The sequence below is a fragment of the Balaenoptera musculus genome, chromosome 11, assembly GCF_009873245.2.
Source record: "Balaenoptera musculus isolate JJ_BM4_2016_0621 chromosome 11, mBalMus1.pri.v3, whole genome shotgun sequence".
Taxonomy (NCBI): domain Eukaryota; kingdom Metazoa; phylum Chordata; class Mammalia; order Artiodactyla; family Balaenopteridae; genus Balaenoptera; species Balaenoptera musculus.
The window spans coordinates 79,503,206-79,530,018 of NC_045795.1; the positions used below are offsets into that span (position 1 = coordinate 79,503,206).

A 26,813-nucleotide genomic window follows, 5' to 3' on the forward strand; every position below is an offset into this window, starting at 1 on the left:
CAAACTAGGAACATTAAAAAGGGGGAGGTAAATAACAACCGACTACCATTCCATAAGTAAAAGGATAGTTCAGCAGAAAAAAAAAAAATAGGAAGGATATAATCTCTAAAAGAGAGTCTTACACCTTCGAAAAACTTCACTTCATGAATAACCTGCTACTCTCTCCTGCTTTTTCTCATTTCCCTGTTTACTGAAAATCACTGTTATCACAGACCAGAAGAAGGAACATCTCCAGCCACGTTTTTTCTTCAGGCGCCTCTTTTTTGCCTTCTCATTTCTCTACCCCAGAAAACTACTACTAAAGTATTGAAAATGGTAGGACCACCTGAGTATCTTATCCACCTCCTTTCTCCTAAGCCCCAACCAATCCTACAGAGCAGTCAACCCTCCATCAGGATGGGGCAGCAGTGTGGGTAAGATGAGCCCTCACCTCATTCCATCCTCACTGCAGTACTGAGGAAGGTACAGGTCCATTTATATTTCAGATGATAATGCAGAGGCTCGGGGACATTGCCCATAGCTGGCTCAGGCTGTGTTGCTAGCGAGTGGCAGAGAGGAGGCCAGAAGGGAGATGTGACGTGGCCAAGGGGTTACTTCCATCACTGAGCTGATGCAGAAGCAACGACTGAGAAGAAATGGGGACTTCTCCCGTGAAATCTCTTCCATCCAAGTTCAACACACAAAAATCCATAAACAGATTTCATTTGCATCGTAAAAAAAATAAGACGCAGCATTTCCGAGAAGTAAAAACAAAGGGTGTCGAAGGGGTTAAAGCCATGGTTCCCAGTCCAGGTTGCTGCTGCCCTTCAGGGGACACTGGCCATGTCCGAAGACACTGCTGGGTATCGTCGCTGGGGAGGAGGAGAGTGCTGCTGGCCTCCAGTGGGTACAGGCCGGGGGCGCTGTGACACGTCCCATGATGCACAGGACAGCCCCTCACAACAAAGAATCATCCAGGCCATGACACCAAGAGTGCCCAGTCTGAGAAACTCTGGGATAAAAAAACAACTGTCTCTTCTTCCTTCACCCACCAAAGTCAAAGTGAAAGTGGCTTTGTAGGGGCAGACTACATAAACAAAGAACCCCATGAATTCATAGGCACTGCTTTTATTTTTCCAGCGCAAGCATTTCCCCCTTTGGTCAATGGTATCTATGGCAAAAGTAATGACGGAGAACATTTTTCAATTTAGAAACAACATAAATATCTCAGGAAGCACAGACCTAATTCCAACTATCTCCAAATGATTAAAATAAACTGATTAGTGTTTATGCAACTACAAGAAAGCTTTTTTAAATACAGAGTTTTCGATGGGTTCCTCATGCCATGGCCTCTGAACATACCAACTGTCAAAATAAATGTCTAATGAAAACTTAGGTTGCTGAATGAGGTGAGCTGATAGCCGACACCAGGGATGGAAAGGAATTCTCTCTATTACAGAATCTTAAAATTGCTCCACGTTGCAGTTTCCTAGCTATTATGACTGCTACTCTAAGATACAGTACAAAAGGATCCTTTGAATAACTGTGCCTCAAATGTTAAAATCACAAAAACAGTATATGAGAATTTTTCAAGGCAAAGGTAATATGGCAAATGGAATTTCTAGAAAAAGAATTAAGCACGAGGAAATGGAGAGGATGTGATTAACCACGCTGTATTTTAGATGTTTACTTGCACATCATTCATCTATTATGAGAGATTAGCACAGTGCTGAAGTTCCACTGAATGAAAGAAAGAATGAATAGTGTTTGCTGTATGTGGTGAGAAACAAAAAACATTGAGAACATTAGAAACACAAAAAGGAACAGGAATATACAATAAAACCAGGTACCAACTTGGCATCAAAAAGGCAAGTTCCATTTTGCCAGTGGAAACAACACTCCTAAGGACCCAGTGCTATTTTCAGACATTAAGATTCTACCAACAAGATTTCAGAACCAAAAAGGATTATATTCATAAATAAGGGACATGACTAATCTCTGAGCAGGTATACAAAAAGGGGAAATAACAGGCAAGGTACAGGTTGGGGAATGTTTTTAAATCTGCAGGTGGCAATGCAAAGACAGACTCAATAAAAACCATAGCAGACACTTAATTCCAGATGGTGGTTAAGAATGTGTGATTTAATTTGAGGAAAATGAAGGAAGGTGGAAAAATATTACCCCGAGTAAACTCTCTGCCTCAGAGAATAGTTTTGAAGATGTTCAGAACTGCAAAATGCTTAGAGGGGAGACTAGGAAGACACCTCTTCCAATAAAGAGAATCTCAATGAAGTGAGGTCGCAAAACTAGTATCAGAGAAGGCAAAATAATAAGAAGAAACGTAATAACGTTCCTCATAGCAGATGCTTTTTGCGTCGGAGTCCCCATCCCAAGGAGGTGATCACTAGTTAATTTTCATATGGAACCAAAGTAAAGGTAGAAAATAAACTCCAGCGTCAAGGGAAAAAAAAGTCTGAGGATATCTTCTTTCTTTTGTTTAAAAAAAAAAAAGTTTAAATTAAACCAAAAAGAAAGGAAAAGCAGCCAGTTCCTGAAGTTTTGAGATGATGATGGTAAAAAGAAATTTCTAGGAAACAGGCCCACAGCAGGTCCATGCCCTCCATGCCCCCGTCAGTACGTGCACACATGCTGTCTTTGGGTCTCAAACTCCGCTGTCTGCGGGCAGCGGGCAGGTAATGGAGAAGAGTGCGTGAGGCCAGATGGAAGATAAAAGGGAATGGCAGGCCTGTGGCAAACTGGAATTGTTGGTGCCAGGTAAAGGCATGCAAATTTTAAAAGACTTTTTAAAGAGACTACTAAAAAATACATGAGTGGGTCATGCCAAATTGGGGGAGGAGGTGTGGAGGCAGGTACGCTACTGGGCAGAGATCAGGGATTCTGTTAAACATCCTACAATTCACAGGATGGACCCCTGTAACAAAGAATTATCTGGCCCTAAGCAGAGTGGATAAATTGAGAGATTGGGATTGACATATACACACTACTATATATAAAATAGATAACTAATAAGGACCTACTGTATAGCACAGGGAACTCTACTTAATACTCTGTAATGACCTATATGGGAAAACAATCTAAAAAAGAGTGGATATATGTATATGTATAACAGATTCACTTTGTGGTTCACCTGAAACTAACATAACATTGTAAATCAACTATACTCCAATAAAATTTTTTAAAAAAATGTTTTCTTGGAATGTTACCAATCCATTTGCTTCCATATCATCTGCTACAAAGGCAGAGGAGAGCAGAGGTGACAGAAACCGTATGGCCCACAAAGTGAAAATATTGACCAATCTGGCCCTTCCCAGAAGAGTTTGCCAACCCTGATTCTGAGTCAACATACCAAGTCCTATTGACTCTCCAAACACATCCCCAATGCCCCACTTCCCCCGTCCCCACTGCCATCACTTGATTCTACGCTGCCAACTCCCTTCTCCAACCACAATGGCCCTACTGGGTCTCCCCCTTCCATGCCAACTCCTCTAAAATCTGTTCTTCACAAATATGCCAGAGGGATTGTCTAACAATGTTAATGAGATCTCGTCCCTTCATTCTTAAAACTGAACATCACACAGAAAATAAAATCCAAATTCCTAACCCTGGTTGTTGGTCTCTGAAACTCATCACCATTCCTCTTGCTCACCTTTCTTCAGCCACGCTGTCTCACATTCTAGTTCTTTTCTGGGGCCTTTGCACTAACTGTCCCTTGTTCGTGGAATGCTGTTTCCTTCCTCATGGTCATTCAAATCTCACCACCTAATCGAAAGCAGTCCTCTCGGCCCTACCCTTAAAACTTCATCCAGTTTTATTTCCTTCATAGCACTTCTCTCTGGATGATATTTTCTTGTTCATCTGATTATTTCTGCCCTTTCTTTCCTTCCTCTAGAATAAAAGGTTCATGAAATCAGGAGCAAACTTGTTTGCTTTGTTTTTGGATGGTCTGTTTGATTCACAGCACCTAGACAACACCTGGCCCACCATGTTCATGAATTTGTCCCTGAAAAGGGGAAAACAAAAGAACCTCTTTACATTCAAATTTAGCCCTGTAGATAGAAACACAGAATGATTATTCTACAGCCTGCCGACCAATGTAATAATTCTAACTTGAAATTCCTACACTCTTCCAGAAAGGGGAAACGATGTCACCACTCTTTAATGAGAATTATAAATCACACACATTTATAATAAATAATGCACAAAAACAACTAACTCGGTGCATTAAGTTTACCTTCAAGGAGGATGAGACATTCCCGTACCAGAAAAAAACAAAAACAAAAACAATAATGCGGTTTTAGGTGTGCTGATTACTTTGCATTATGAATATGACAGGATTACAACTCAAACCATCCAACCAAGTCAAAACCTGCATATAAATGTTAGAACAAATAAATGCAGTCTGCTTAGGTTTAAAAATTAGGACCAAAATCAATTTAAAAATTATGAGAACAAAAATCAGAGTTCCTTACTTAAGATGCTGAAAGTGAGGGGTAATTTGTATACATTGTATAATGAAAGAACTAAAATAGAGACATTTTAAAATTTATCTCATCTTTTGCTAGAAGTCATCTCAAATGTAAATGTGACCTACCCTCCTATAAAGAATTCTCAACTAAAATCCTTGATAACTTTCAACCATGGCCATAAACCAAAACAGCAACTTAAAAACTGCATTAGAAATAAAGGCAGCTCCTTAATAGTAAATACAAATGGCAGCCTGTTTAGCACCATGGAAGTGACAGGAAGTTTGTTAAATTAATGTGAAAAACATTTAATAGCTAGGAAAATATTAGGTAGTACACTAGATTTGACAAGAGGACTCGACTTCCAAAATTACTAGAAAAACCAAGTACCACAGGTAAGCACAGAGGTCAATTAGTTTGAGATACTGAATCACATAAATATACCAAGAAAACTTCCACATCTTCCTTTTTAAATAGAGGTCTGACAAACTGTAAATTGCTGATGCTCATGCAGCAGATTATATATTATTTTATATATAAGAATTTAAGGTGAATTTTTCTTGCGTTAAAGTTTCTTCCTCTTTTGGAGATTGGTTCAAGATGGAGGAGTAGAAGGACGTGCGCTCACTCCCTCTTGCAAGAGCACCGGAATCACAACTAACTGCTGAATAATCATCAACAGGAAGACACTGGAACTCACCAGAAAAAGATACCCCACATCCAAACACAAAGGAGAAGCTGCAGTGAGACAGTAGGAGGGGCACAATCACAATAAAGTCAAATCCCATAACCACTGGGTGGGTGAGTCACAAACTGGAGAACACTTATACCACAGAAGTTCACCCACCGGAGTGAAGATTCTGAGCCTCACATCAGGCTTCCCAACTTGGGGGTCCGGCAATGGGACAAGGAATTCCCAGAGAATCAGACTTTGAAAGCTAGCGGGATTTGATTGCAGGACTTCAACAGGACTGGGGGAAACAGAGACTCCACTCTTGGAGGGCACACACAAAGTAGTGTGTGCATCAGGACCCAGGGGGAAGGAGCAGTGACCCTATAAGAGACTGAACCAGACCTACCTGCTAGTGTTGGAGGGTCTCCTGAAGAGGCAGGGGGCGGCTGTGGCTCACTGCAGGGACAAGGACACTGGCAGCAGAAGTTCTGGGAAGTACTCCTCGGCATGAGCCCTCCCAGAGTCCGCCATTAGCCCCACCAAAGAGCCTGTAGCCTCCAGGGCTGGGTCACCTCAGGCCAAACAACCAACAGGGAGAGAACTCAGCCCCACCCAACAGCAGACAAGCTGATTAAAGTTTTACTGAGCTCTGCCCACCAGAGCAACACCCAGCTCTACCCACCACCAGTCCCTCCCATCAGGAAGCTTGCACAAGCCTCTTAGATAGCCTCATCCACCAGAGGGCAGACAACAGAAGCAAGAAGAATACAATCCTGCAGCCTGTGGAACAAAAACCACACTCACAGAAAGATGGACAAAATGAAAAGTCAGAGGACTGTGTACCAGATGAAGGAACAAGATAAAACCCCAGAAAAACGACTAAAGGAAGTGGAGATAGGCAACCTTCCAGAAAAAGAATTCAGAATAATGATAGTGAAGATGATCCAGGACCTCGGAATAAGAATGGAGGCAAAGATCGAGAAGATGCAAGATATGTTTAACAAAGACCTAGAAGAATTAAAGAACAAACAAACAGAGATGAACAATACAATAACTGAAATGAAAACTACACTAGAAGGAATCAATAGCAGAATAACTGAGGCAGAAGAATGGATAGGTGACCTGGAAGACAGAATGGTGGAATTCATTGCCATGGAACAGAATAAAGAAAAAAGAATGAAAAGAAATAAAGACAGCCTAAGAGACCTCTAGGACAACATTAAACGCATGAACATTTGCATTATAGGGGTCCCAGAAGGAGAAGAGAGAGAGAAAGGACCTGAAAAAAATGTTTGAAGAGATTAATAGTCGAAAACTTCCCTACCATGGGAAAGGAAATAGCCACTAAGTCCAGGAAGCGCAGAGAGTCCCAGGCAGGATAAACCCAAGGAGAAACACGCCGAGACACACGGTAATCAAACTGACAAAAATCAAAGACAAAGAAAAATTATCAAAAGCAACAAGGGAAAAATGACAAATAACATACAAGGGAACTCCCATAATGTTAACAGCTGATTTCTCAGCAGAAACTCTACAAGCCAGAAAGGAATGGCATGATATATTTAAAGTGACAAAAGGGAAGAACTTACAACCAAGATTACTCTATCCGGCAAGGATCTCATTCAGATTCGACGGAGAAATCAAAAGCTTTACAGACAAGCAAAAGCTAAGAGAATTCAGCACCACCAAACCACCTCTACAACAAATGCTAAAGGAACTTCTCTAAGTGGGAAACACAAGAGAAGACAAGGACCTACAAAAACAAACCCAAAACAATTAAGAAAATGGTAATAGGAACATACATATTGATAATTACCTTAAATGTGAACGGATTAAATGCTCCAACCAAAAGACACAGGCTCACTGAATGGATACAAAAACAAGACCCATAAATATACTGTCTACAAGAGACCCACTTCAGACCTAGAGACACAAACACACTGAAAGTGAGGACAGGGAAAAAGATATTCTATGCAAATGGAAATCAAAAGAAAGCTGGAGTAGTAATATTCATATCAGATAAAATAGGCTTTAAAATAAAGAGTGTTACAAGAGACAAGGAAGGACACTACATAATGATCAAGGGATCAATCTAAGAAGAAGATATAACAATTATAATTACATATGCACTCAACATAGGAGCACCTCAATACATAAGGCAAATGCTAACAGCTATAAAAGAGGAAATCGACAGTAACACACTAACAGTGGAGGACTTTATAACACCTCACTTACACCAATGGACAGATCATCCAGACAGAAAATTAATAAGGAAACACAAGCTTTAAATGACACAACAGACCCGACAGATTTAACTGATATTTATGGGACATTCCACACACTTTCTTCTCAAGTGCACATGGAACATTCTCCAGGATAGATTACATCTTGGGTCACAAATCAAGCCTCAGTAAATTTAGGAAAATTGAAATCATATCAGGCATCTTTTCTGACCACAATGCTATGAGATTAGAAATAAATCACAGGGGAAAAAATGTAAAAAACACAAACACATGGAGGCTAAACTACACATTACTAAATAACCAAGAGATCACTGAAGAAATAAAAAAATACCAAGAGACAAATGACAATGAAAACACGACGATCCAAAACCTATGGGATGTAGCAAAAGCAGTTCTAAGAGGGAAGTTTATAGCAATACAAGCCTACCTCAAGAAACAAGAAAAATCTCAAATAAACAATCTAACCTTACACCTAAAGGAACTAGAGGAAGAAGAACAAACAAAACCCAAAGTTAGTAGAAGGAAAGAAATCATAAAGGTCGGAGCAGAAATAAATGAAATAGAAACAAAGAAAACAAGAGCAAAGATCAATAAAACTAAAAGCTGGCTATTTGAGAAGATAAACAAAATTGATAAACCTTTAGCCAGACTCATCCCCCCAAAAAAAGAGGGAAAGGACTCAAATCAATAAAATTAGGAATGAAACAGGAGAAGTTACAACTGACACTGTGGAAATACAAAGCATCCTAAGAGACTACTACAAGCAACTCTATGCCAATAAAATGCACAACCTGGAAGAAATGGACAAATTCTTAGAAAGGTATAACCTTCCAAGACTGAACCAGGAGGAAATAGAAAATATGGACAGACCAATCACAAGTAATGAAATTGAAACCAGTTAAAACTCTTCCAGCAAACAAAAGTCCAGGACCAGATGGCTTTACAGGTGAATTCTATCACACATTTAGAGAAAAGCTAACACCCATCTTTCTCAAAGTCTTCCAAAAAATTGCAGAGAAAGGAACACTCCCAAACTCATTCTACGAGGCCACCATCACCCTGTTACCAAAACCAGAGACACTACAAAAAAAGGAAAATTACAGACCAATATCACTGATGAACACAGATGCAAAAATCCTCAACAAAATACTAGCAAATAGAATCCAACAACACATTAAAAGGATCATACACCATGATCAAGTGGGATTTATCCCAGGGAGGCAAGGATTCTTTAATAAATGCAAATCAATCAATGTGATACACCATGTTAACAAACTGAAGAATAAAAACCATATGATCATCTCAACAGATGCAGAAAAAGCTTCTGACAAAATTCAACACCCATTTACGATAAAAACTCTCCAGAAAGTGGGCATAGATGGAACCTACCTCAACGTAATAAAGACCATAGACAATAAACCCACAGCAAACATCATTCTCACTGGTGAAAAACTGAAAGCATTTCTTCTAAGATCAGGACCAAGACAAGACTGGCCACTCTCACCGCTATTATTCAACATAGTTTTGGAAGTCCTAGCCATGGCACTCAGAGAACAAAAAGAAATAAAAGGAATCCAAACTGGAAAAGAAGAAGTAAAACTGTCACTGTTTGCAGATGACATGGTACTATACATAGAGAATCCTAAAGATGCTATCAGAAAACTACTAGAGCTCATCAATGAATCTGGTAAAGTTGCAGGATACAAAATTAATGCACAGAAATCTCTTGCATTCCTATACACTAACAATGAAAGATCAGAAAGAGAAATTAAGGAAACAATCCCATTCACCATTGCAACAAAAAGAATAAAATACTTAGGAATAAACCTACCTGAGGAGGCAAAAGACTTGTACTCAGAAAACTATAAGATGCTGATGAAAGAAATCAAAGATGACATAAACAGATGGAGAAATATACCATGTTCTTGGATTGGGAGAATCAATATTGTGAAAATGGCTATACTACCCAAAGCAATCTACAGATTCAATGCAATCCCTATCAAATTACTAAAATAAAAAATCTTACAATTTGTAATGGAGACACAAAAGACCCCAAATAGCCAAAGCAATCTTGAGGGAAAAAAACGGAGCTGGAGGAATCAGACTCCCTGACTTCAGACTATACTACAAAGCTACAGTAATCAAGACAATATGGTACTGGCACAAAAACAGAAATATAGATCAATGGAACAGGATAGAAAACACAGAGATAAACCCACGCACCTATGGTCAACTAATCTATGACCAAGGAGGCAAGGATATACAATGGAGAAAAGACAGACTCTTCAATAAGTAGTGCTGGGAAAACTGGACAGCTACATGTAAAAGAATGAAATTAGAACACTCCCTAACACCATACACAAAAATAAACTCAAAATGGATTACAGACCTAAATGTAAGACCAGACACTATAAATCTCTTAGAGGAAAACATAGGAAGAACACTCTTTGACATAAATCACAGCAAGATCTTTTTTGACCAACCTCCTAGAGTAATGGAAATAAAAACAAAAATAAACAAATGGGACCTACTGAAACTTAAAACCTTTTGCACAGCAAAGGAAACTATAAACAAGATGAAAAGACAACCCTCAGAATGGGAGAAAATATTTGCAAATGAATCGACAGACAAAGGATTAACCTCCAAAACATATAAACAGCTCATGCAGCTCAATATTAAAAAAACAAACAACCCAATCCAAAAATGGGCAGAAGACCTAAATAGACATTTCTCCAAAGAAGACATACAGATGGCCAAGAGGCACATGAAAAGCTACTTAACATCACTAATTATTAGAAAAACGCAAATCAAAACTACAATGAGGTATCACCTCACACTGGTCAGAATGGCCATCATCAGAAAATCTACAAACAAATGCTGGAGAGGGTGTGGCGAAAAGGGAACCCTCTTGCACTGTTGACGGGAATGTTAATTGATACAGCCACTATGGAGAGCAGTATGGAGGTTCCTTAAAAAACTAAAAATAGAACTACCATACGACCCAGCAATCCCACTACTGGGCATATTCCCAGAGAAAACCATAATTCAAAAAGAGTCATGTACCAAAATGTTCATTGCAGCTCTATTTACAATAGCCAGGACATGGAAGCAACCTAAGTGTCCATCAACAGATGAATGGATAAAGAAGATGTGGTACATAGGTACAATGCAGTATTACTCAGCCATAAAAAGGAACAAAATCGAGTCATTTGTACAGACATGGATGGACGTAGAGAATGTCATACAGAATGAAGTAAGTCAGAAAGAGAAAAACAAATATTGAATATTAACGCATATGTGTGGAATCTAGAAAAATGGTACAGATGAACTGGTTTGCAAGGTAGAAATAGAGACACAGATGTAGAGAACAAATGCATGGACACCAAGGAGGGAAAGCAGGGTGGTGGAGGGGGGTGGTGGGATGAATTGGGAGATTGGATTGACATATATACACTAATATATATAAAACGGATAACTAATAAGAACCTGCTGTATTAAAAAAAATAAAATTCATAAAAAAAGTTTCTTCTTCTTTTTAGAGTGAAGATACTTTACATAATAAAATAATTTAAGTTCCTTAACATCAGTCCAGGATTAAAGATGAGATGCTTCCTGGCCAGGTGGAAGCCCTATAATCCCCATTAAAAGTTGATGAGCTGTCTGAGGATTAGGACAGAGCAGGTTGCCCAAGTGCTAAGACTTTACAAGTCTTTCATGTTCTCTGAGTCTCAATTCCTTGTGACCCCCCTAACATCCAGTTAACACATGTAAAGAGCTTAGAGCAGTACCTACACATGGAAAGAATTTAATAAATAGCACCTATTATTATATAAAAAGAAATGTATTAACCATAAAGTTGCCTTCAATTCCGTATTTTTCTTCTATCAAAGGCATATAAGAGAAAGGGTAAAATAAAGGACATGCGACATATCACCTTTGAGGGCAAAATAATCAAAATCTCTCGAGCAGCACTGTCCAACAGCATTTTCTACGAGGGTGGAAAGGTTCTATAACTGCACTGTCCAATATGGCAGCCACTGGCCACATGTGGCTATTCGGTTCTTGAAACGTGGCCAGTTGGACTAAATTTTACGTCGTATTTAGCTTTAATTAATTAAATAGCCACATGTGGATAGCGACTACTGCACTGGACCTGGAGAACAGGCTTAATTGGACCAACATGATCCACTGCCATGAAATGCATTTCCTTGTCATTTATTTATTTATTTATTTATTTATTTTATTGAAGTAGAGTTGATTTACAATGTTCTGTTTGGTAACCTTGAGTTTGTTTTCTATGTCTGTGGGTCTATTTCTGTTTTCTATATAAGTTTATTTGTATCATTTTTTCCTTGTCATTTAGAACAGCCTGTGACAGAGGGCATGGGCTTTACAGGCCAACAAACCTGGGTTGGAAGTCAGGCTGTCTCACCTTCATGCTGTGTGATTTTCGAGGTGGTCCATCTCCCGCTGCCTGTTTCCCCAGCTCTAATGACAAGCTCTCACCCCAGAAAGTTCTCTAAAGGATGATGAGCATTTATGAGAACAAAGGGCCTTGCATTAATTCATAGTTTTCCTTCAATATAGATGATTTTCTGAAGACCTACAATGTGCCAGGCATGATTTTAGGCGGTAGGGGATCAAATAATGATTGAGACCCAGTCCCTACTCTCACAGAGACCACAAGGAAGGGTCCATGGCCTGAGAAAGAAGGACAGAGCAGAGCATGATGGCGGTGGATGCTGTTTTCTTTTCTACGGAGCGGTCAGAGCAGGCTTCTTGAAGGAAAGGACCTTTGAGCAGAAGCCTCAAGGACAGGAGTGAGAAAGCTCTGTGGCTCTCTGTGACAGGAAATACACAGACAGAAGAAAGAGCAAGTGCTTGTCTGTGACACAGGACTTTGGAGTTTACTCTGAATGATGGGACGTCATCCTGACATGAGCAGTGACTGCAACTGACTTTAAGTCCCTCTAGCCGGAGAACGGACTAGAGGAAGGCTTGAGACCTGTTGCGAGGCCACAGCAAGGCCAGGTGCCACATGATGGATGGCAGAGGCCGGGCAAGAGGTGGGAGGATGACATGACAGAGGAGGGGGAATAGATGGCATGTGCTGATGTGAATACACAGACCCCACCACTATTAGGATATCACTCTGCCAGCAACCTGAATTCTCCTTTCCGAGGCCCTGCAGCTCAAACTGAAGAGATTCTGGCAGTCAAACACTTAAGCAGTGCAATTTGCAATTCATTCTCCAGTCCTCGACCAGAGGGCAAAGAGAAAAGAGGCACCTCATCACCCAGGTTTAACCCTCCGGCAGCACGGTTCTAATTATGATGGTTTTGCATCATTTCAGATGGGGAAAAACACATGCAAAGAAGAGGTAATGCTAATCATGCGCTTGGATGATGAGATAGATATTGCTTTCCCTGTGTGGATCGATGACGATTTAATGAACTATCATCAGTAAATTTGGATGAAAATTAAGTGGCAATAATTTGCCACGGACTTCAGACCTTACTCATTCTTTTATGTATAAGATGTACTCCTTAAAGGTATTGGAGCTTTTCATCTACAAGCCAGGAGGCTGCTTAGCATAGTGGGTAAGAGATCGGTCTGTGGAACTAGAATTCCTGGGTTCAAATCCTAACTTGCATTAATCAGCTGTGTGATTCTGGGTAAATCACTGAGCTTCTCTGGGGCTCAGCACCCTCTCCTCTAAAGTGGAGGTAAGGTTTTAGTCACCTCAGAGGGCTCCTGAATTATGATACGTAAAATGTTTAGAACCAACTACACCTGGCACATTGCAGAAGCGTTTAATGTTTTTATGTATTACAAATGCTTTAAGCAAGGAGGAGTCTTATACATGCTTCCCAACTAAACCAGAAATTTCTCTCTTGCTTTATACTAAGCAAATTCAGCTGTGGAATCTCAACACCTACAACAAAAGCAATTCCTTCACTTCTTTTTTTTTCTCCTACTAATCACTGCCTTCATTTCCCACAGGGTCCTATTCAGAATCACACTGCAAATGGATGGTTCCAACGTGGTCACAACAGTGGGATGTTGTGAGGTTTTATTTCCCCCTGTGTGTACATGTATGTATTACTTGTACCATGGTTACAATCCTGGTACATAGTGAGTAATCAATGATTATTGTAACATTATTACTATCACCACCATGATTTTCATATTTCATTTTGCCTTTTAACATCTCTTTTTTATCTTTCTGAAGTGATGAAGAGGGACTACAAAGCTATATAATTAATTTTCTAATGTGACTTGCAGAGAAAGTTTAATTTATCCAGCTAGTATTTACTAAGACCTTACCACATGCCAGGTTCCCCATGACGTGCCAGGAATACAAAAGTGCAAGCTGGATATAGTCCTCCCCTCCAGGAATCCTAACATTTCGTTACTTTATATTCAGATCCTAAAATTACTTAGTACCCTGACAAGAGCACTCTGTATACAGAGCACCACTTCTAATTCTGTTGTGATCAGTAAAAGCCACTGGAGAGCTGTGCTCAAGAGAAGCATCTCTGAGATCAAGTCTTCCTTTCCATCCTCCTCGGAAGTAGAAAAATGTCAGATTTGGGAGCTGCAATGGATCTTAGGGAAGACGGAGAAATCTGTTGCTTAGAAATCGGACTTTAAAAGAAGAAATTACTTAGAAATGAAAATAACTGTTGAGTTATAAACTTATTTCACTCTCAAGTTGTATGTCACAGAATCAGAATGAGAAGGGACCACGAGGGCAGAAGCCTGAAACTGACTGCAATTCTGATTTTACATCAGCATTGCCAGTGCAGCTTCTAAAAACAATACAGGTTCCTGCTCATCATGCACTGAAATTAAACTTCTGCAGGTGCACGCTAGAGTTTGTTTTTTTCTTTTTTAAAAAAGAAACCCACCATACCCAGTGGCTTCTGATACTAGGGGATATCAGTAAAACACCACCGATGTATCATGTGACTTGCTTCTAGGTCAGGAATTGGCACAGATGCTACCTTTTTTCAGATGACTTGCCGAAGGTCACAAAGGGAATAAAGGCAGGAGTTGCAATTTAAACTCGCATTGTCTGACTCTCGAATCTTGTGGTCTTTCCCCTACACATCAATGAGGCCATTTTTGGGCAATAAATTAGAGTTAGCAGGGGTCACCCTAAAGATGAGCTAGTGCAAAATATCCATTTTTTTGGATAAAGAAATGAGTCTCAGGGCAAGAGCTGTAACCCAGTCAGAGGCACAGAGGAGCTATGGGCACAGTTTGAACTGGAGGCGGGCTCCCGGAACCTCTAGCTCAGCTTTTTCTTCAGTACACTTTTTCTCTCTAAAGTAAAACACACATTCTCCACTTTCATAAAGTATTCCAAATTGTCTTTTAAAACAGAGTATTCTGACTCCACCCCAAATGAGATCTTCAAGAGTGTCATACCTCCTACTAGGTATAAATTAGGCAAATATACAAAATACACAGGGGGCACAGGTAGTTATGCTACATATAATATAATCCCCTTTAAAAAAAATTGTTTATTTATTTGGTCGCGTGGGGTCTTATTTGCGGCAGGCGGGCTCCTTAGCTATGGCTTGCAGACTTAGTTGCGGCATGCATGTGGGATCTAGTTCCCCAACCAGGGATCGAACCTGGGCCCCCTGCACTGGGAGCTGGGAGTCTTATCCACTGCGCCACCAGGGAAATCCCAATATAATCCCTTTTCTTTTTCTTTCTTTCTTTTTTAACCATTTTTAAAGTCTTTATTGAATTTGTTACAATATTTTTTAAAATTATTTTTGGCTGTGTTGGGTCTTCATTGCTGCACATGGGCTTCCTCTAGTTGCAGTGAGTGGGGGATATTCTTCATTGCGATGTGCGGGTTTCTCATTGTGGTGGCTTCTCTTGTTGCAGAGCACAGGCTCTAGGCGCACGGGCTTCAGTAGTTGTGGCACGCAGGCTCAGTAGTTGTGGCTTGCGGGCTCTAGAGCACAGGCACAGTAGTTGTGGTGCACGGGCTTAGTTGCTCCGTGGCATGTGGGATTCTCCCAGACCAGGGATCGAACCCGTGTCCCTTGCATTGGCAGGTGGACTCCCAACTACTGCGCCACTAGGGAAGTCTGAATTTGTTACAATATTGCTTCTGTTTTATGTTTTGGTTTTTTGGCTGCGAGGCGTGTGGGATCTTAGCTCCCTGACCAGGGATCCAACTCGTACCCCCTGCATTGGAAGGCAAAGTCTTAACCACTGGACCACCAGGGAAGTCCCACTCCCTCTTTTAAAGTAAAAAAAGCTTTATGGAACAAATTCTACATCTTTTGTAAATTCAAAAAAAAATATTCAAAACTATAGTAATCACCTTCTAGCATGATTTTCCAAACGCTTAAAAAAGCCTCTAGACTCACACTGGTGTCAGGTGATGGGCTGTCTGAATGCACATGCCATGTGAAAAATTAAGAAAAATAAAAGGCATTCTCCTTACTGGACAGCAGAGGGAGAAGGAGGAAAGGACTTACCATGGGAAGATGGGCAGCCAGGCACAGGAAGAAGGCGCTGCCCTTTAAGAACGTGAGTGACATCCGTAGGCACGGACATGTTTATAAAGAAGACACTTGCAAACAAATAGGTAATGGTCCCAGCTGCCAGGGCTATGGATCGACACGCCCAGCAAGCCCAAGCCTGACCTAGGAAACTGTCTCCAGAAATTTACAAATGATATTTCAAACTCTGCTAACTTCCATTGGTGGGAGCGGGATTAAAAAAAAAAATGCTAAAAACCAAAATGCACCTGATTTCGACCAGAACAAAAATAAAAAATGAGCTTGGGAGTTAAGAGTGAAAACCAAAATACAAATGTAGCTAAGTTCTGCCCCAAAGTAGAAAAGACTAGTTCTTTAAAGCATAGAAAGCCCCACCTTTGAGATATGAATTCCTGAGAATCAAGAAAGGTGTAGACTTAATGAGTTTATCAATCTGCTTACCAGGAGTTATGATGTAAATAAGATTCATTAGAAAGAATCAGTGAAGTGGCCATTTACTTTCTCATTTAACCTAGCCGCTATCCTAAATGATCATCAAACCTTCTCATTTACACCCCCAGCATACAAGAGGAATGATTAAAATGCCAGCCCCAGTTCAAGTAACTGATATATGGCAGAAACAAATACATTTATATGCTTTCTAGAAAGATTAATAGTAGCTGGTGTTAGCTTGCCAAGTGCAGATGTACAAACTTTCTGACACATAAATCAAACATAAGGCATATGGCATATTTTAAAGACTGCTGATGTTACAGTGATTTTAAATTACGCAGGTTCTGGAATAAACTATGTAGATGTTGACTAATGTGGCAATATATTCTGGATCTTATTAATTTAATGTTATAAAATATAATGGTGTTAACCAAAAGAAGGTCTTAGGAATTAAGAAGAGAAAATGTAAACATATTTGAAATCAAGGGGTATATTTTTATAACGAGTTGTTTGCTAATTTGGGCAAATTCATTACAATATGGCTCCAGTAACCACTGTAAGTTAGTAAATTACAATAAGATTTTACTTTTTGGTCTCCTTAAAAGTGAACTGAATGGAAAAGAAAAACTGAACAAAATGACAAAAGAAACGAAGGAGCAAATAAATGAAGAAGGAGAGCAGGGTGATTTGTGATGTCAAATGAGCAGTGGCTGAATCACAGATGCCCTGATGTACCAAGAACTATTTAAAAGTTTCCAAGTTGCCGGACACTGAAACCAGCAATTGTGCAAAAATCAGTGGTGTTCAGAGTTTAGTAGGGCAGAGCACTAGACTGGAAACCAGAGAATCCAGGTGAACTTCTCAATCCTACTGTTGGTTGGTACCTTCCTTTTCAGGGATGTGGTAAAAATGACATGAGAGGTGTGCGTAGGTTTGAAAAGTGCTTTGTAAACTGCTCACTTGTCTGTAAGTGCCAGGTACCATCATCCCCCACCCCCACCCTCTCCTCCTCATCCTTAACCTCAAGTCACTTCCTACTACATCTTGGTCACTGTTTAAAACAAAATTATCTGTGCAGTCAAGTGGTCTAGGTACAAGAAGAAACTTCAAAATTGTACTGGTAGAAATAACTTTTTAAAAAATAAAATCTGCAAATGGGTTTTACACCTGTTCAAGAAGGGTGGACTGAGCATTGTGATTCACACAGACAGTTCTGAATTTTGGATTTCCTTCCCACAACCCCAATCATTTTGATCACAGGACACACAGCTTCACGAGAGCCCGAGGACATGGCTGTTGCGACATAAACAAGCTTTTCTGTCTCAGTGAAACCGAGAGGAAATAAAAGTCTGGGTCCTGATCTCTTTTCAGAGGGTCAGAATACTCTGTGCATGAAACACATCCTATTGGCAAGGGTCAAGGAAACGACCAAACTCAGGCCCATTGTGGGAGGTGATCAATCAAGATTAGTCACAAGTACAGACCCAGGAGCAAGACATTTCAACAGGCGGAAAATGTTTCTCAGTGTGAGGTCCTGGGAGTTCCGGGGGCACAGAGGTGGGGGGTTGCTGGCAGGGGAAAGAAAGCCAACTGTCTCAGGATTTAGAATACCCCACTTCTCTGAGATCTTTAACCCCTTCATTAAAATGTGGGTATGCTGAGATGTTTTTAATACGATTGGTGGAGCCGTTGTTGCTGCCAAGTATAAATAATCACATATCCATTCATTCATTCATTACCTATTCATTCATGAACACCTAGCGGGAGTCGGGTACTGTGTTAAGTACTGGGGATACAGCTGTCAACATACAGAGGTGGGCTCTGGCTTTATGGAGCTTATATTCGAATGAAAAAGAGAGAGTAAAGGGAACCCGCCTACACTGTTGGTGGGAATGTAAACTGGTAAAGCCACTATGGAGAACAGTATGCAGGTTCCTTAAAAAACTAAAAATAGAGCTACTATCTGATCCAGCAATCCCACTCTTGGGCATATATCTGGAGAAAACAATAATTCAAAAAGATACACGCACCCCAATGTTCACTGCAGTGCTATTTACGAAAGCCAGGACATGGAAGCAACCTAAATGCACATCAACAGAGGAATGGATAAAGAAGATGTGGTACATATATACAATGGAATATTAGTCATTACAAAGAATGAAATAATGCCATTTGCAGCAACTTGGATGGACCTAGAGATTGTCACACTGAGTGAAGTCAGAGAAAGACAAATATCATATGATATCGCTGATATGTGGAATCGAAAAACAAAGGGTACAAATGAACTTATCTACAAAACAGAAATAGATTTACAGATGTAGAAAATAAACTTATGATTCCCGGGGGTAAGGTTGGGGGAGGGATAAATTGGAAGATTGGGATTGACATATACACGCTACTATATATAAAGTAGATAACCAATAAGGACCTACAGTATAGCACAGGGAACTCTACTCAATACTCTGTAATGACCTATATGGGAAAAGAATCTAAAAAAGAGTGAATATATGTATATGTATAACAGATTCACTTTGCGGTACGCCTGAAACTGACATAACACTGTAAATCAACTATACTCCAATAAAAATTTTAAAAACTATACTCCAATTAAAAAAAAAGAAAAAGAGAGAGGAACAAAGAAAAATAAGTAAATATATAAAACAATGGCTTGTGATAATAATGATCATGATAAAAGCTATTAAGAAATGGGGTGATGCAGCAGAGATTACATAGGAGTGCTGGGGGCTACTTTAGATAAGTAATCAGAGAAGCCCTCTCTCAGCAGGAGCCCTGAATGAGGCCGAGCCAGCCAAGTGAAGAGCTGGGGAAAAGAGTCTTCCAAGCAGTGGAAACAGAAAGTGCAAAGGCCCTGAGACAGAAGGGCTTAGAGTAGTGAAGGCACTACAGAAAAGAACCCAGGTGGCCAAGCACAGCGAGGAAGGGAGAGGAGTGTGAGATGAGGCTGGAAGAGTGGCCGAGAGCCACGTTTTGCATGCACACTGTGTCGACCAGGTTCAGGAGACTTAAAGGATAAGGTTTTCAAAGCTTAATGGGTTTTAAAAGGCACAGTCTGATTTACATTTAAAGGTACTGAAACAGAGCAGGACCCTATGGTCCTCTCCCCGCCATGTCCTCCACCTGCCTTCTGTCTGTAGAAAAACTTTACTTAAAGAATAAGTTTAATCAGAGAAGTGAGAAAATGCAAAAGCTAAGGAAAACAGTCAAACAGAACCAAATAGTAACAGTTTAGTCAGTAAGCAAAGTCAGGGACCTTTAGTTCCTTCTCAAGGGCTAAACATTCACAGCCGTATCCTTTGAGCAGGTTTGTAGATACTGAAACCCACACCAGGTGGAAGAAGTTAACTACATGATGACCAGACTGCAGCCATGACAGAAGCTGCCACAATTCTGAGAACTGGTCTCAAAGAAATGGGAACAAACTGACCCTGGAACTGAAGACTAACTGTACCTGAAACCGTCAAGATGGCACTGATCAGACCACTGCGTGACCAATTCCAAGATGACTGTCAGAGCTGACTGTGCTGTTCTGCATGTAACCCTCGCCCTCGGGCTATAAAAACTCTTGCCCACTGACTGTCTGCTGTGGGGGGAACTGGCCTTTGGACGTGAGTCCACCCTCCCCCCAGGTCGCCCGCCTCTGAAATAAAACAAACTTCCCTTTCCACCAACCTTGCCTTCTTATTAGCTTTTGAGTGGCAAGCAGCCAGACCCCACTCTCAGCAACAGTATCACTGCAGCTGCGTGTCCCTTTGTGTAAACACGTAAAGCGTAAACACAACCTTTATCCTGAAGAGGCTAGCATTTAGAGAAATCAGAAGGCATGCTGAATGCATTTCCCAGTATTTAAATAAAAATGATCTTAAAGGAACAGACATTCAGAAAGCCCCAGATAGCTACCTGATAACCAGTTAAGTACAACAATGGATTTGGGTTTAAAAACAAGGAAAGGTAATAAATCTACATACCTCCTCGTTGCACTAACAACGTGACCTCACTTCCCTTTGGACATTCGATCAGCATGTCCACAACTTGGTTGTGAGTCAGAGCTTGCACGTTCTTCTTATTAACTTCCACTATAAGATCCCCTTCCTTCAGGCCTCGGCACCTTGGACTGTCGACAATCTGTTTCACTCTTTGGCCGCCACCCCCAGGACTGTCCGCAATAGTAAAACCAAAGCCCATTGGCCCTTTGACTATATGAACAGTTATGAGTTCTGGCTGAGTGGCTATGGAGGAAGCCAAAGAGACAGTGTCATTGGGGTAACCATGGGAACCGTTTGAAGCCACATCTGCAGGGCTGCTTGGCCTGGCGTCCTTCATGCCATTGACTTTGCCTGTTTTACTACTGTGACTAGACGGCGAGTCATAGGTCTCTTGCCCATTCACAATAATTGGTTCTTTATCCAAAATGGCCACAGAGGTCACTAAACTCGTGTTGGGGTCATCTGGGTCAAAAGGCAATGGATAACCTCGGCAGAGTTCAAGGTCCACGCTGGCACCGATGGGAATGGACTGGAAGATTTTCACAACTTGTGCATGCGTGTGTCCCAAAACACAGGTGTCGTTCACACTCACAATCACATCTCCTGCAAAAGAGTTGACGGATAAAAAAACGGTGCCCAGAAAAGTTATATCAATTTTATACTATCAAATCCTACCAATACAAAGCTGAACTGAAACTGTTTGGGGGTAGTACCGTAAAGCACAAAGAGACTGCTTCTATTAGTTATTTTATGCTAATCAGGCATTTTTGTAGCATCTAGTGTCTTCCCTGCTAATGAGAATATAATGATCACTGAAAAAACACTGGAGCTTTCTTCTGAAAAAAATTCTCACTATAAAAAACCAAGTTGAGAATTCATTTATTCAAATGGATCTACATTTTTAGTAAATTACTGCCTTACTGTACTCAACAGCACACTAACAGTTCCCCAAAATGGGGGAATGTTAAAATGATTCAGAGCTTTTCATTTATACCAGGGAATGCATTTACTTAGTGCAGGAACCTTGTTCATTCGCCAAGTTTCTAAAGGACACTTACAAACTTATGAAATCATGGTGTCATCTGGTCCTGACCACACAGGACCATGTGGTGTCTCATACCTGTTTCCATCTTGCCATCCAACGCGGCGGGACCATCTAGGACCAAGCTCTTGATCTGCAGAAACTCGTCAGGTTCATCCCCTCCAACGACCGTGAAGCCAAAGCCACGACTGCTTTTCCGCAGCTTCGTGTGAATGAATTTGCCTTTCAACTCTGAAGGGTTTCGTGTAAAAAAGGGTTTGCCTGGATTAAAACAAGAAATGTATAAGGAACATCACCAGGAGTGAAAAGATGAATTAAATAAGAAATGATAAGAACTTAGAGATAACTCTCCAAGCTCCTGTGCTGGGGCATGTGGGCACAAAGGTGTCCTAAGAAAGTCCTCTCTTGATTTCAGTACTAAGGGAGTTCCTAGGCCCCTTTGTGTAAGGAGGGGGCTAGGGTACATAGTGTGTCAGCACAAAGATCCAAAAGAAAATGTAAGAGAAGCATGACATTGGTGTCCATCGTCTGACATGGATCCCTAGTTTTGTTTCATGTAGTTTGACAGCAAACTACATGAGGTTCTTCAGAGAAAGAGGAGTGGGTCTTTGCTTTGTGTCTTCTGTTTGGTCATAGTTTATATTTTACAGTATGGCTTCCAATATATTGCCTTGTGCTTGGCTCCCACTTATAAAACCAATTAAGCAAAAACTTTAGCTTTTAGACAAACAGAAAATTCATTCTGAAACTAAATAGATAATACTAGGAGACGTGGTATAGACACAAAGAATAACTTGATAAAAATGGAGAATCACTGTTTTAAAAATTAAAGAGTCATAACTCTACTCTGAATTGAATTCTAAAATTCACCTGATTTTTCCTGTTCATTTGCATCTTTTAACAACTTGTGGAATTGCCCAGATATGTCTGCTGCTAAAACTTAATGTTTAAAAAAAGTTTAGGACATGTGGCTTAGAATATTTAAGGAAAAAGAAAAAAACCTAAACTAAACAGTAATAAGAGCCAGATGGCTTCAAATTCAGTCGTCTTATTTAAAATAAATTAATAGATATACAGCTTCCAAACATGCTACCTAAGGTTTTATTGAGTTTTCTTGATAACATTCACAAATAACATTTTGTACACAAACTCCAAATTTTATTTTGGGTTTGGGCATTTCTCTGTAATTGGGAAGCTCATTGGAATTTCCCCGGTTATCCCCGGTAGTGAATGTCATTCTATGTTCAGACTCTTTCAACTCTCCTAATTATACTTCCCATCTCCCACCCTTGCCACAGCTTCTCCATCTGCCCTATTTCTTTTCTATCAAAAATGTTATACAAATAAATAAATAAATAAAAATTAAAAAAATAAAACAAACAGGAGAAAAAATCTCCATGTCTCCATATACCCCTGCACTAGGAGGCTGGCATCCAGGAAGGAAAGTTATTTTTGGTTAGCTGTATCTTTTTTAAAAGGTCTCTGGGCACACATACAATCTTTAATTGCACATTTCAAAAGTTTCTGGCTCTTAAGAAGGCTGTTTTAAATTTCCTGGAGTCACAGGTCTGCTCACTAACCTCCTCCTCTCTAGAGCAGTCCCAAGGCTGGTGGGAAGCATGACAAACTACAGCCCTGTCACCGTGGCTAATGAAAGGCGAGACCTAGCAGGATTCACCATGCGAAGTCGTCTGCCAGAGCACCAGGGAGGTGATGTCAAGTGCAGCCAGGGCTTGTACTGAGACAGTTACTATGGTAATTACTAGATGGAAAATTGAGGACCGTTGAGATAACCCCCAAATTTTCCTTTTCGGGATATGTGAATAGCAGACATTCTTGAGGTAGAGGCTACTAGGGAGAGCTCGAGGGGAAATGTATTTCACTTATGCAAAGACATCAATAGCCATCACCTTCACAGTGAGGCTTTCTCTGTCCACCGTATTAAAAACTGCAATACCTCCTTCAACATTCACAATCCCCCTTACCTGCTTTATTTTTGTTGTTAGCATTTATCACCATCCCACACAGTACACATCTTACTTATTGGTTGGGGGTTTTGTCTCCCTCTCTGCAGCCCCTTGCAGGAGGGGCACTGCACATGCCCAGACATACAACACTAGAATGGAAACCCCATGAGGATTTCTGCTTGTATATCCAGCGTGTAGAACGCGGCCTGTTTCATTGTATGTGCTCCAAAAATGTGTGTTGAATGAATGAACGAACAACAGCACAAAGAAATGAGATTTAACGTGTCTTTGAGAAGGAGGAAAGAGGTGGTTGAGTGTGTAAGTTTTCCACCCTGATTATAGGCAAAGTTAGAAAATGTAAAAATGTGTCTGGCAGATTATCTGAATGAAATGTTTTAAAGCCATTAGCATATTTTGAGCTCAGAATGTTTTCAGCTTAAAAGAGACATGAAGAAGACTTTGAAATTACACCACTGACTTTCTGTTTCAACACTTAACTAGGGAGGGAAGATCAGAGGGTTTCACATTTATGCACGTTTTATTACGTGTTATGTATGGGTAGATCATCAGTTATTGTAGTTTTGGAAAAGAAGTGCTTTTCTACCCACAAGCAGTGGAATGTGGAGCTCTCTGCTGCAGCCCTGTGGCACGTGTCATTTTCTAAGAGATGCTAATCTCTTTACTAGTCACCACTTGTAGATGAGGTTATGTGTGAGGATCACCTGGGCAGCCTTTTAAAGATGTACTCATTTCTAGGGGCTGCCTTGGACTCAGTGAATCAGGATCTTCTGGGTCTCGGCCCAAACATCGACTCCTGAATAACCCATAGGTGCTTGCTTCTCTGCCAAGCTGCACTATTCTTGGTAATACTGTTTGAATACCCTACACCAGTGCTGTCCAGGAGCACGTCCTGTGACGCAGGAAATGCTCTGTATCTGCACCGTCCAATATGGCAGCTGCTGGTCACACGCAGCTCTTGAGCCCTTGAAACATGGCTAGTGGAACCGAGGAACTGAATTTTTGAGTTTTTAATTGTAATGAACTTGAATTTAACTGGTAACATGTAGCCAGTAGCAGCCAAACTGGAGGGCACACACTGAGACTATGCAGTGAGGTATCCCACAAAAAACAACAACACAAAGGTGTTAGCCAAAAGTTAAACTGTTCCTAATGACAACCAGGGTTCAAATCTGTGCTCTACTACTTCCTGGCTGTGTGGCTTTGGGCAAGTTACTAAACCTCTCTCTGCCTGAGTGTCGGATGCGTAAGTGGAGGTAATGAGGGTACCAACCTCACCATTCACGTGATGGTTGTCAGGAAGAACTGTGGACAGATAACATAGGTAAAGTGCTTAGGGAGGTGGCTGCTGCATAAAAGAGCTCAATAAATGTAGGCTATTATTTTGATGATGGTGGTGGTGAAGTGGGTGGGGTAAACAGGCGGCTACAAAAATCTCTGAGCATAAGGTGGAAGATGGAGAGATTTCCCAAGAGCATATCTCTTTAAAATTATCATTTGCTGGGATGAGAAGTACACTCTTGATCAGATGCAAGTTTAGTTGAGCAGTGAACTTAGCAAAATTAATACCAAACAATCTGACCCTATTAGCTATATAGCTTCTTCCTGAGAGTACCGTCAGGAACGTAGACCAGAATGCTTAACCAGCAGGCAGGGAACTCAGAGTTGTAACCTATGATGATAATATCCAATTTAATGTTTCTCACAATTGCAGCTTGGAGTCAAAGGGTATGGATTTAAACTGGCTTCTGTAGCCATTATATTCCGAAGACATGACTATATTTAAAAGACAAGAATCAATGTAGAGACTATGGAGTAGAAGGGTTTTAAGAATAATGACTAGTTCCCACAGGGAGTTCAGTGAGCCTCTCCCAAACCCTAACCACTATGGGACCCTAGAGGACTAAAGAAAAAAAGAAAAAAGAAAAGGAAAAAAAGGCCTAAAACAAGAGAAGAATCTGAGATAAAGTTCCTAATAGACATCAATTCCATCTGGACTCTTAACTCAGCTGGTGCACTAAGCATTTGGCACCCAGAACCTGAAACTTTAAAGCTTTAATTGATTCAATCTCTAAGACAGTTCTTTAAGGAAGCTAGGCCGGTTATCACGGATGTACATACGTTGTTCCACACAATAATAAATTTAGCAGAGGCGATTAGGTCTAGTTTGGGGTATCCCACAGTGGGAAAAAAAAAACAGTCTCCTGCCTCCATAGGATTTAAAGTCTGAAGAGGAAACTGTTGTTTGATAATTGAACACAAATAAACACTAATTATCAACAGTTAAATTCTATAAATAAGAAGTTTAAGATGGGAAGAGTGAATAAGACAGGGGAATCCAGCAAAAACCTTAGATGAGTAGAAGTTAGCAAAGCAAAGAGTGGGAGGAAAAGACAGCTGCAAACAGGGAACAGCATATGCAAAGGCCCTGATGTGGTCCATAGTTTCCCTGATTTAAGGAATTGAAAAGAGGTTCAAGGAACTGAAAAGTTAGTGTAGCTAACTGACCATGAGCAGGAAAATAAGACAACATGAGGCTGCAGAGGAATTTCATATTTAAAAAAATACAACGCAGGCCACAATCATGTTGATATGAATTAATATGTCATTATCTTCTATGTTCTATCTGTATTAAAACCATTAACACCATAGAAAAGTATGAAATTATTTTATATAAGTTGATATTAATACCAATCTCATGACAATATCAGCTAAAAGGGAAACAATTTTTCTTATAAAAACTATAATGGAGGAATGAATATTAGGGAAAAGAGTTATTCTACTTATCTTTTAATGTCTAACACAATTATTTATTTCTTTTAAAATGTAGAGAGAAGGAACACAAATTTTACAGTTTTTTTAAAGGGTTCTGTAACACAAACTCCCCAACACTATCAAATATGATGCTTGTTCTATTTTTCTTATTTAAAAGAAAAAAACTAAACAAAAAACCCCAAAACCTTTTCTATCCCTTAAGAGTAATGAGGCCTGAAAGTAGCAAGATTGTGGAGCTTCCAATTTTCAAAACTGAATCTCTGTAGGGGATGCATACTACTTGTGAATGTAAATAAGTGAGACGCAATGAAGCGATATAAAACATGCATAAATGACAAAACTGCAGCAAGAATAGAGGTTAGAGTTTAAAACACAATAATATCAAACCATTTTACATTTACAAGAAAATCTTAGTCAAAAGCAAATACGTTGACTAGAATCTTGAAATATCTAGTGCTGAATTTTCAGTGTATCTTACTTAACACAATATTAAATATCTGTGGTCTCTAAATCAAGGATTCACAACTCTAAGATGATTTTGCCCCCCCAGGGGCATTTGGCAATATCTGGGGAATTGTTTGTCACAAAGTGGGAGGGATTCTCCTGGCACCTAGTGGGTAGAGGCCAGGAACGCTGCTCATTGTCCTACAATACATACAGGACAG

General features: G+C 40.2%; 1 protein-coding gene across 15 annotated transcripts in view; it reads right to left on the minus strand.

Annotated features, from left to right (window-relative positions):
• The window catches only part of MAGI1 (membrane associated guanylate kinase, WW and PDZ domain containing 1), a 610,393-nt gene that overhangs the window by 57,224 nt on the left and 526,356 nt on the right, over positions 1–26,813 (minus strand). For all 15 annotated transcript variants that reach the window (XM_036868494.1, XM_036868484.1, XM_036868492.1 and 12 more), the window contains 2 exons: positions 21,467–21,649; positions 20,329–20,949 (listed from right to left, as the gene is read on the minus strand). In XM_036868494.1, coding sequence (XP_036724389.1) covers positions 20,329–20,949; positions 21,467–21,649 — 804 coding nt within the window. The remainder of the gene's footprint in view (positions 1–20,328; positions 20,950–21,466; positions 21,650–26,813) is intronic.